The sequence below is a fragment of the Thamnophis elegans genome, chromosome 17 (genome assembly GCF_009769535.1).
Source record: "Thamnophis elegans isolate rThaEle1 chromosome 17, rThaEle1.pri, whole genome shotgun sequence".
In the NCBI taxonomy this organism is placed as follows: domain Eukaryota; kingdom Metazoa; phylum Chordata; class Lepidosauria; order Squamata; family Colubridae; genus Thamnophis; species Thamnophis elegans.
In genome coordinates, this window is record NC_045557.1 from 8,993,497 (window position 1) to 9,005,747 (window position 12,251).

Genomic DNA, 12,251 nt, shown 5'->3' on the forward strand with positions numbered 1-12,251 from the left:
ACGTAAGATTTATTGACTTCTGCATGATCTTAGGGCTCAGGGGGAAAAAAAAAACAATCTCACAATTGCTGCAAGGGGAGAAAACAACTGAGATGCAAAGCATTATAAACTTGGATTTTGGTCCCTGAATCCATTTCTAGACAGTGTTTTTCTTTTGGCCCTTAGCTTCACATTTTTCCCAAGCTGGGGAAAGAAGGGATGTGCAAATTTTCAGAGCAGTGGATATAAGGGCGAGAAAAAAAAAATACACAGACACATATATAAATAATATACTTTGGACCAAGGGAAAGATGGTTCCATATTAACCATTGCATTTAGACCAGTTTAGCCAAGCACGAGTGTCCCCCTCTCTTGCCCCCATTAGCAATTTCCTTCTTTCCAGATCACTGAAACGAAAGCACTGCAAGCCCCCTTCCCAGGGGAAAACGTGGGGGAAGCAATCGGTCACCACCGTTCCAAGATCAAACTGCTTCCGCTTTCAATGATGTAAGACAAAACCGTCAGAATTTTCGCCCAAGTTGTCTGCTTTTGAGCGAAGAAAGCCATCGTTGAAAGGAAGTAGAATTCATCTTTCCTCATAACTACAGATGGGGAAAACCTAGAAGAGAGAGAATCTGTCGTAAGCAAACCTGAACACATAGATAGTCCTTGACTTACAAACATTCGTTTGGTGATCGTTCGAAGTTACAACAGCAGTGAAAAACATGATGTACGACGATGACCATTACAGCATCCCCAGGGTCATGTGATTAAAATTCAAATGTAGCTACATGGCTGCCAACCGTTTGGGCAACAGGGAACAGTTCCGTGAAGAGGTTTTTCCACGGACTGGAGGGGTCGTGGTTTTGCATGTTTCCTGCATCCGTGGATGGGGCTTCGCTTTTTTGAACAGCCCAGTTTCTGACATGCCGTGGACCAGTATCAATCCGCGGACCAGAGGTTGGGGAACCCTGATCTACAATGGTTGCAATGTCCTCGGGTCACATGACTGATCATTTGAGACCTTCCCAGCCAGATTCCAACAAGCAAAGACAAATTTGCTTGATGACCACGATTCACTTAACACCTGCAATGATTTGCTTAACAACCGTGTGTGTGTGTGTATGTGTGTCATAAAATCACATCCAACTCACTGAAAAAAACACTTAGCAATATAAGTTCTGGTTCAAAACTGTGGTTGTAAGTCAAGAACTACTAATAATGCGATGCAAAATCAATATTTCAAAATGTTCTGCAGATCTATAATATCTGTAAAAGTACTATAGTACTATAGGTAGTCCTCAAATCACAACCACAACTGAGCCCAAAATTTATGTTGCTAAGCAAGGCAGCTGTTAAATAATTTCCCACTCCATTTTTGACCTTTCTCATCAAAGTTCTTAAGTGAATAATTGCCACTATTGTTAGTTAGCAATAGCAATAGTACTTAAGACATATATATACTGCTTCATGGTGCTTTTACATCCCGCTCTGAGCGGTTTAGTGTCAGCCTATTGCCCCCAAGAATCTGAGTCCTCATTTTACCTTCCTCAGAAAGGATGGAAACTGAGTAAACCCTGAGCCGATTAGACTCAAACTGTCAAACTGCTGGCAGCTGGCAGTCAGCAGAATTAGCTTGCAATACTGCATTTTAACCACTGTGCCACCACGTAACACAGTTGCTAAGTGAAATTGGCTTCCCAATTGACTTTGCTTGTCAGAAGATCACAAAAGGTGGTCACATGACCTGGGACCTTGCAACTGTCATAAATATGAGTCAGTTGCCAAGGATCCGAATTTTGATTACACGGCGAAGGGGATGCTGCAACTGAATGAGAAAAATGGTCATAAGTCAGTTTTTCAGAAGTGTAACTTAGAATGGTACCTAAATAAATGGTTTTAAGATAAGGAATACCTGCATATAGTACTAAAAATTGTAGTAATTTATTTATTATTAAAAATTTTTTGCTGTGCATCTCACCACAGCGTGACTCTGCAGTTATCATTTTAACCAACCAGAACGATGTGTTTTTTTGATTCTCATATACTCCCCAATTGTTTAAAATCCCAGAACACACCTTTAACTGCTGTGTGATCTGGAGAGCACTTCTGTTTTCGGAAAGCTGGTTTGGAAATTGATTCCATCTCCTGGCAAATGGGAAGTGATGAAAGGTGTGAGGAAGGCCAGCAGCCAGTGGTTTCCCATGATTTGTCGAAGGTTGTTTCGCCAGCCCAGGTGGTATTGGCGATTTCCTTCAAACCATTCTTTGGTGGTCTGTCCGCGCAGGGCCAGCAAGCTGTGGAACAGCAGGAAACTGATGCAGAATAAGAAGCCCACAACACAGATGTCGGTCACAAAAGCGTAGACAAAGGTCACGAAACTGACTTGCCCTGCAAGAGAAGGAAGGTGAGGCGCAATTATTGCTGCTTCATCTAGAGCAGACATATCCAACTCTGGCAACTTTAAGACTTGTGGACTTCAACTCCCAGAATTCTCCAGCCAGCCATGATTAAGACAAGACCCACCTGCCCTTGTGTGTATCTTGCTCTCTTCCTATCCATCTTTTCACTGTGAATTATTATTATTATTGCTCTAATGTTTTACAGGTAATCCTTGACTTAGAAGTACAATTGAGCCCAAAATTTCTGTTGCTAAGTGAGGCAGTTATTGAGTTTTGCTACAATTTACGACCTTTCTCCCCACAGCTGTTCAGTGAATCACTACAGTTGTTAAGTAACACAGTTCAGGGAATCTAGCTTCCCATTAACTTTGCTTGTTGGAAGGTCAACAACTTGCCTCCAGGAGTTGTGAATGCTCCAACATTGGAAGTTTTGAAGAAGATGCTGGAGAACCATTTGTCTGAAGTGGTGTAGGATTTCCTGCCTAAGCAGGGGGTTGAACTAGAAGACCTCCAAGGTCCCTTCCAACTGTTATTCTATTCTATTCTGTCGCAAAAGGGAATCACATGACCCCAGGAAACTGCAACTGCGATTAATACATGCAAATTGCCAAGAATCCAAATTCTGATCACGTGACCACAGCATGCTGCAAAGGTTATAAATGTGAAAAACGGTCATGTAAGTTTTATCACTGCCTTTGTAACTTTGAACGGTCACTAAATGAATGCTTGTTAAGTCAAGGATCATCTATATTGTTTTTCTTTATTTGAAAGCCTCCCAAAATCAAGTCCTGGCTAGATGGGTGGCATATAGGTTAGATAAATGAATAAATCTTGTTCTTCCTAGAGTATTCCTGCAAGAGCAGGGTCTGCTTTTTGGATCATTGAACGCCACTTTGCACAATCAGCTGAGTCTCCAGGGTGCAGGACCTCCGGCTTGCATATCTTTGTTGATGGTGGTCACCGGTCATTGACTTCCAGTTTGTAGGCAGTCTTGGCAATGGTGGAAGGTGCTGCTCTCTGAACATATCCATACCAGCGGAACTGGCTTTCTCTCATCTTCTCTATAGTTGGTGCCACACCAAAATGTTGTCAAATGTTGTCCTTTGTGACGTAGTCAAGAAGGGAGATGCCCGATATCCAATCTGCATTTCCATGGCATGGAGATAGCTTTCGGTCCCTGTTGTAGCTGCCCAGCATTCAGTGCCAGACAGTGCAATAGGACAGATGGTGGTCTTGTAAATCTTAGATTTAAGACGGGTTGGCATTCATCGGTCACATAACACATCAGTGAGTTCTCACCAACACATCCAGGCTGCATTGACTCTTGCTCACCTCTCGCCATTGATGTCGCCATTGCCTTGGAAGTGGGATCCCAGATACCAAAAAATGTCCACCTTCTTCTTTTAAATAAATCATCATCAGACCCCATAATCCCCTCTGGGGTGGAGCCTGGCCAACTGAATGGAGCTAGTAAGAGTGTTTTACTGGCCGGATGATCTCCCTGTCGCCAATGCGGAGTTATATTCAGCAGCTATATTGTCACCGGGCCCAGAGAGAGAAATCCTCTCTACCTAGGATGGAACTCATAGCCTCCTGATTGTGAGGCAAGAGCTCCACCTCTAGGCCACCGCACCACTCCTTCTTCTTTTAAATGAATGAATAAATAAATAAAAGCTCTCACTCGTTCTTACCCATCAAGAGCATCAGCCAAGGCAGCGTCAGCAGGAGGATTGTGTGGGCAAGACCACCTTCCTCTAGTAGCATCCAAACCACATTAGCGTTGAGCAAGCTGCCGTACAGCAAGGCGACCGACCCATATAGCAGCAGGCAGAGGAAGTAACGGTAGTTCTGATAGCCCAAACACTGGCCGAGCAGCAGGCAATGGTGATCTCGTCGCAGGACGCAAACGTTGCAGGTAAAGCAGTGGTTGCAGCGGGGTGGCACGTGGGTCTGGCAGGCATAGCAGTAACTGGAAGGAGGCAAAAGAATGAATGTTAGGAGAGGGTGGAAGGGTAGATAGAGCTGACTGGGTGCCTTGTACCAATCACCAGGAGATGATGAGCTCTAGTAATGCCTTGGGCGTTGAAAGCCATCTAAGTGACTTTGGCCAATCATCAGGAGACAGTGAGTTCTAGTCCCACCTTAGATTTAAACTGAATTCTAGTTCTAGTCCCATCTTAGACATGAAAGCCATCTGAGTGACTGTCTCCTGGCCAGTCACCAGAAGACAGTGAATTCTAGTCCTACCTTACATTTAAGCTGAGTTCTAGTTGTAGTCCCTGTGACCCGTCAAAACCGCGGTCCACAAAAGCACGCTCGACGAAAGCGCGTACGTGACGTCATCACAGCGCGACGAAAAAAATTAAAAATTGAAATAAAAATAAAATTAAAGCAAGCCGATTCACATAAACGTAAGGGTTAGGTTTAGGTTTAGGGTTAGGTTTAGAGCGTTAGGGTTAGGTTTAGCGTTAGGTTAAGGGTTAGCGTTAGGTTAAGGGTTAGCGTTAGGTTTAGCGTTAGGTTAAGGGTTAGGTTTAGGGTTAGGTTAAGGGTTAGGTTTAGGTTTAGGTTTGGGGGGGTTAGGGTAAGGTTTTCGCTTTAATTTTACATTTATCGATCACAGTGCGATGTTTTCGTCGCGCTGTGATGACGTCACGTACACGCTTTCGTTGAGCGCACTTTTGTCTACCGCGGTTTTGTGGTGGAACCGTAGTCCCACCTTAGACATGAAAACGTCTGAGTGACTGTCTCCTGGCCAATCGCCAGGAGACACTGAGCTCTAGTCCCACCTTGGGCATGAAAGCCAGGTGAGTGACTTTGGACCAATCACCAGGAGACGATGAGTTCTAGTTCCACATAAGGCATTAAAGCTTGGCTGGGTGACTTTAGATCAACCTCTGTCTCTCAGCCCAACCAACGTAGAGAATTGCTGTTGTGGGGAAAATTGAAAGGAGGAACATTAAATATATTCACCTTCTTGAGTTGTTTATAAAAGAAATAAAGATAGAATATAAATAAATAAGACAATAAAGCATTATTGGTTCAGCCCAGGGAGTACATTTGTCTTCCTTTGGGATTCCAAATCCTTCTTGGGAAAAAAATTGATGTGAATGATAGACCAACAGAAGATCCCACCTCCCCACCTGCACATCCTGACCCTTTCTTCCCAACCTTTTAATTAGAATTTGTATTTTTAATTTGATACTGTTGCTTTTATATATTGTACTCCGCCCAGCGTCACCTTGCAAAGAAATTTAATAAGATAAAATGCATACATGACACAGTCACTAGAGGGCAGCAAACATTAGTCCGTGTCCCTTCGGTGCCATCTAGTGGTCTGTCTTAAATTTGCAGTCCACAAATACTACTATAATGCGTGATGAGTTATTTGATTTTTATCCTGCCCTTTATTACTTTGTAAGTAACTTAAAGCAGCAGACACATTTAATACTCCTTCTTCCTGCTATTTTCCCCACAACAACCCTGTGAGGTGGATTGGGCTGAGAGAAAATGATGCCTCCTTCCATTACTCTTTCTTTCCTTTACACTTATAGTCAATCCCCAGCTGGCTGCCTCCTTGAGACAGGGACCTCATAAACCTAGGAACCCCGAGGCCTTAGGTTCAACAAACTTCAAAAAGTTGTATCATTTGCTTTAAAGCTCCTCCCAGGGGGTTGGACTAGAAGACCTCCAAGGTCCCTTCCAACTCTGTTATTCTATTCTATTCTTATTCTATATTCTATTCTGTTCTATTCTATGCTATGATATTGTGAATCCTCTTTTATTCTATTCTCCTATTCTATTCATTCTATTCTGTACTATATTCTATTCCTATTCCATTCCATATCGGGAAAGGCTGATATTCTCCCAACTTTTTCCCCTTTTTCCTTGAAAAAGAAGCCCAATGGGAAAATAGCATGTTCCTGAGCACGTGCAAAGATCCTCCCCTCCAGAAGAAACGGTTTCATCTCCATTTTCCTCTCAGAGATCTTATTTCCCCCATTACTGAAGCCTCACCACCTCCGGTCCCTTTTTCCCCGCCATTTTATAAGCCCCGCCCCATGACCGCTTTCCCATTGGTCCCCGCCGCGGGGCCGGTAACCTCTCCCACTCACTCCCATCCTTGCCCCGCCCCCGCCAGCATGACGCCGCGCGTGCTGGGCGAAGCCATGATGAAGCGGCGCGAGCTCTCCAGGGCGCTCGTCAGCAGGAAAAGCAGCGAGGCGATGGGCCAGAACGGGAACGGCTGTCCGGGCGGAGGGAATCGCAGCAGCACCACCAGCACCTCCGCGACCAGCGCGGTCGCCAACACCGCCCCGACGCAGACGGGCAGCGCTCGCCGGTCCCAGTCGCTGGCTGCCATGGCGGCGCGTGCGCGGCCCACGCGCCTCCGCCTCTCTTCCGGCTTCGCTTCAGCCGCCCCTTTCCCGCTCAAACCGCTGAGCCAATCGGCGGCGGCGGCCGCCCCCGCTGAGCCCGCCTTTCTATCTGATCGGCGCGTCTCCTATCCAATCGGCGCCCGGCTTTTGAATCTTCCCTGTTTACCTCAGCAATTTGTCTCCCTGACAGGCTGTGTCAGAGATGCCATAATGCACCAAGCGTTCAAACGATACATACAGGGGGTCCTCGACTTGCAACAGTTTGCTTACTGACCGAGGTTGTAAGGGCACTGAAAAAGTGACTTATGCCCATGTTTCACACTTATGGCCGTTGCAGCATCGCCATGGTTTGCATTCAGATGCTTGGCAATTGACTCACATTTATGACCGTTGCAACATCCTGGGGTCACACGGTCCCCTTTTGCGACCTTCTGACAAGCCAAGTCAATGGGGAAACTGGATTCCCTTAACCGTGTTACTGATTTAACACCTGCGGTGATTCACTTAACAAAAGTGGCAAAAAAAAGTCATGAAATGGGACAAAACTCGCTTTTAAAAATTGTCTCACTTATTAACATAAATTCTGGCCTCCGTGGTGGTGGTAAGTCGAGGACTACCAGTATTGTTCTTACAGGTGGGCATAAGGCCTGCTTTTGTATGGGCAAATGCTTTTCATCTGGACCTGTGTTTTAATTCTGCTTTCTCCATCTTCAAAAACAGTCCTGGGATCTCCTTGATCCACATTATCTATTGTCTTAAGAATGATTAGAATTAGAATTCTTTATTGGCCAACTGTGAGTAGACACGGAAGAAATTTGTCTCAGGTGCATAAGCTGTCAGAGTACGTACAACAATAGTGATAGATCAGTTTGACTCAGCCTTCCGTCCTTCTGAGGTCCGTAAAATTAGGACCCAGATTGTTAAGGGCAAGAGGCTTACTCTAAACCCTCTTTAGAGAGGGCTGTAAAAGCACTGTGAAGCGGTATATACGGTAAGACTAAGCTTCCTTCCTTCCCAGTGTTTAGAATGCAGGATTGCAAACTAACTGCACACTGCCAGCAGTTCGATCCTGACCGGCTCACGGTTGAATCAACCTCCTGAGGTCGGTAAAATGTGAACTCAGATTGTTGGGGGCAACAGAATGACTAAACCGGTTAGAGAGAGCTCTAAAGCACTGTGAAGCAGTATATAAGTCTTACGTGCTATTGCTATTATAATAAAAATACATTCAGCACAAAACATTAGATACAACACATCGTGATAGTCATGGATACTCAACAAGCAATCAACACAAATCATACTAGGATACTAAGTAAACAATAGAAATTGTAAGATACAAGCAACAAAGTTATAGTCATAAAAAGATAAGGCGATAGGTAATCGGGAAGATGAGAATGATAGTTATGCCTTTCTAGTTTTGCTAGATCCTTCGGGATTGGGCGGCCTATAAATCTATTCAATACAATACAATACAATACAATACAATGCTTCTCATCTTAAGAAGCTTCTTCAGTTATGAATTTAGTGTTCTGCATAGGGCACTCAACGCTACATAATAATTGCTGTTGGTTCATTTTGATATGTATGAAACAGAGCAAGTAAATTTATAACAGGATCTCATGTGTTTTAAGGAATACAATAACCATTTATTTAACCAATCACCTCCGCTAGACCGATTAGATCCCACAGATTAGGCCTCCTCCGAATTCCATCCGCCGGCCAGTGTCGACTGGCGACTACCCGGAGGAGAGCCTTCTCTGTGGCTGCTCCGACCCTCTGGAACGAACTCCCCGTGGAGATTCGAACCCTCACCACCCTCCAGGCCTTCCGCAAAGCCGTTAAAACCTGGCTGTTCCGACAGGCCTGGGGCTAAAGAGCTGTTGCCCCTGTCTTGAATGGTATGACTGTTGTGTGTTTTTAAATTATGTATTGTTATGTATCGTTTTTATTTTTTATTTTTTGTCTGTACCCCCCCCCTTCCCTGATATGATTTGTCCCCTGAGTCCCCTTCGGGGGAAAAGGGCAGCATATAAATATAATAAATGAAATGAAAAATGAAATGAAATGAAATTTATTTTTCAAAATAAGCTTCTATAATCCATGCTCAAAGCTTGAAGGAAACGGCAAGCAAAGCTTCTGAAATGTTTGTCTTTGTGGACCGATGTGAAAGCCATGAAGCGTTGTGCAAGGAATGTCTTATATGCCGTTCTTTTTTATTTATCGTATTCTCATGGGCCTTTCCCTTTCTTTTCTCAGAATGCTCATTGATCAAGAAGCTTTCAGAGTAGGAGGACTGAGGCCTCTACTGGTAAGTGCTGGAATAACAGCTCCAAGGGCATGATGGGAGAAATGGGAAGGCGTATGTAAATATAGCACCAATAGCTGTCGAAAGAAGCACACAGGCAATCAGGATATGAGTGTTGCTAACAAAATTTATAATTTTTATATTTAAACTTCACAATACAAGGCTGTTAACTTGGACAGTAGAAATAGGCATGTTGTCAGAATGTATTTGATGAGATTGCAAAGCTGTGCCAATTCCGATGCGATAAGGAATAGTTCTGTAAAGAATTTGCTCGTCGTTATCTGAAGTTTCCTAGGAAAGAATGCCCTAGGAGGCTGTTGGCCAGGGAAGGTATCGCTTCTCGGCCTTTTGGCTAAGATCAAGTGTAGTATCTGTTCTTATCAGTTTAATATCTGATATGTCCTCTATTTGAGGACTACATATTAAATGGATTTTTGGAACTGGGAGATGGAATAGGGGCTTGCTCTGTCCACTCCAAGCATCAGCCTGGTATTGCAGTACCTCCAGGAATGGTGCACCTCCCTCTGGGGGGAATTTGATTGGTTAAAGGATAGATGAGATGAAATGAGCTTGCTACTACTTTTAAGCATATGGCCTATGTTAGATTTAGTTCACCATGGAACTGCATATTTGGCTTTGTCGTGCTTAATTTCCTCCTTCTCTAACAGAGAGTTTTTGCATCATTTTGCCAAGAAAATAGGAGTTTCTTCAGGGTAAACATTGATCCTTTAAACACCAAAAATAAGCAGATTAGGATCTTGTCTTCTGTTTTTTATGCATTGCTAAATTTAAGTTTAAGTCAAAAGACCAAAACAAAGGCAGAGATCTGTTTATCTGTACGTCAAAATGTACATTTTCTGTACATTTTGTTTTTTGACTATATTGTTTAACTTATTGAAAGAGACTAACTTTTTAAAATATCTCTACATTTTTTGCTATGTCTATTGATACCTGTACAGGAACTTGGAAAAGATAAGATGCTGTATAGAATAGAATAGAATTCTTTATTGGCCATGTGTGATTGGACACACAAGGAATTTATCTTTGGTGCTTATGCTCTCAGTGTACATAAAGAAAAATAAAATAGAATACATTAATAAAGAATCATGAGATACAACACTTAGTAGTAGTCACAGGTTACTAGTAAGCAATCAAATCATACTAGGAAACAAATAAACTTCATTCCATTGAGGACCTGTATATTGACTCCTACAGTATACAGGGCCTCAATGGAAGGCAGGTTGGTAGCAATTGTTTTTTTCTGTAGAAATATGATTTAAAGCAATGGATTAAAAAGCTTTGTATACCTTTAGTCTACTTTGAAACATTAAATTAGAACCTGACTCCTCCCCCCCCCAGGCATTCAGTAGTTTTCCCAAGCCCCTTCTCACTGATCCTAAGAATAACTCCTGCATAGCAGGAGCAGCCTGCAAATGAACTGAGACTCCATTGAGTTATGCAAATGCTGGTGAAATACAAAGTAGCAGAAAGCTCTTGGAATCGGAACCCAATCTGTGTCCATGGTATCCCAAACAGAATAAGGTCAGTCTTGGAAAACCTTTTCCTCTCCTCCTGAAATGACCTTTCAACAGGTATTTCTTCTGGCACGTTTTAAAGCTCATGGGGAGGATTTCAAACATCCAAATGCAACATGTGACTTTCCGAGATCCGCAACAAACCTATCACCTTTTAAAGTGCAGGGGAAGGCTGGTTTCCTGCAGACCTTTTCATAAGGAAGAAGTAACCTTTTGTAAAATAAAAGCAGTTTCTGGAATGCCAAACATCCTGAGATACGTGCGGCATCTAGTTTTAATATTGGGGAACCCGACATAGAGCTTGTGAAATAGACACCTGAATGAACATGTGCAGAAGGTTTTTCCTTCATTGCTTGGAATCAAATAAAGAGGCCATATTCCATCCATCTGGGGAAGAAGAAAAAAGTTTCATTGGACAGAGTGCCAGGATCTCAAAAGGAACTCAGGTTGCTTGGTTGTTGTCATAGGAAATGCTCGGGAATTTTTAGAATCTATTTGGGAAACATAGTTGCAAGTCCAAATTCATAAGATAAGATAGTAAGGCCACACTTGGAATATTGCATCCAGTTTGGTTGCCATGATGTAAAAAAGATTGGGTCTTTAGATAAGAGTGCAGAGAAAAGCAACAAAGATGATTAGGGGACTGGAAGCTAAAACATATGAAGAACGGTTGCAGGAACAGGGTATATCTAGTTTGATGAAAAGAAGGACTAGGGCTGACATGACAGCAGTATTCCAATATCTCAGGGGCTGCCACAAAGAAGAGGGAGTCAAGCTATTCTCCAAAGCACCTGAGGGCAGGGCAAGAAGTAGTGGGTGGAAATTAATCAAGGAGAGAAGCAACCTAGAACTAAGGAGAAATTTTCTGACAGTTTGAACAATTAATCAGTGGAACAACCTGCCTCCAGAAGTTGCAAGTGCTCCATCACTGGACGTTTTGAAGAAGAGATTGGATAACCATTTGTCTAAAATGGTATAGGGTTTCCTGTCTAAGCAGAGGGTTGGACTAGAAGACCTCCAAGGTCTCTTCCAATTCTGTTATTCTGTTATAAGAGAAAATCTGGAAACTAATTTGGTCTACTTCTTTCTCAATATGGAGGCCAACTGACCCTTAATCACTGGAAGGGCTGGCCTCCAGAAATTGTGGGTGCTCCATCATTGGAGGTTTTTTAAAAAAAGATTATTAGACAGTCTTTTGTCTGAAATCGAATAGAGTCTCCTGCTTGAGCAGGGGGTTGGACTAGAAGACCTCCAAGGTTCCTTCCAAGTCTGTTGTTCTGTTCATTAACAGCCATCCATCTATTCTTGAATCTGACAACATGTCCAAAACTTTGCCTTGCACCTTAGTGGAAAGTTAATGACAGTGCTCTGAGTACGATTTTTCCACTTTTGCTGTACTGAAAATGGGAAATTTCCTCCCTGGGCAGAGAATCTTGCTCTAAGAGGAGTCTTCCTGCATCTGGCATGTATTTTATGGGAGAGACATTGAGTCCACTGGAGCAATTTCTTTTTTAAGAGCTTGTGGGTTCTGCTTTAAGGGGGGGAATACTTGGCCTCCCAACAGTTGTCTTCACCACCCCTATCTGGTTGGTAGGAACACTTGTGCTGTCCCCTCCCCGTGGCCTTTTTAAGATGGAACCTGATCTCCCTT

At 43.2% G+C, this 12,251-nt stretch overlaps 1 protein-coding gene and 1 non-coding gene across 2 annotated transcripts; one reads left to right on the top strand and one right to left on the bottom strand.

The window, feature by feature from the left end:
* Positions 1–17: 17 nt before the first annotated feature.
* ZDHHC24 (zinc finger DHHC-type containing 24) lies at positions 18–6,803 on the bottom strand. Its single transcript, XM_032234357.1, has 4 exons — positions 6,497–6,803; positions 4,073–4,350; positions 2,058–2,370; positions 18–598 (listed from the first exon to the last, which is right to left on the bottom strand). The coding sequence occupies exons 1-3, from the start codon at positions 6,742–6,744 to the stop codon at positions 2,060–2,062; spliced, it is 837 nt and encodes a 278-aa protein (XP_032090248.1). The 5' UTR covers positions 6,745–6,803; the 3' UTR covers positions 18–598; positions 2,058–2,059.
* Positions 6,804–9,397: 2,594 nt separating this feature from the next.
* Positions 9,398–9,588, top strand: LOC116520319. Its single transcript, XR_004256764.1, has one exon. It is a non-coding gene; the product is annotated as a U2 spliceosomal RNA (small nuclear RNA).
* The last annotated feature ends 2,663 nt before the right edge of the window (positions 9,589–12,251 follow it).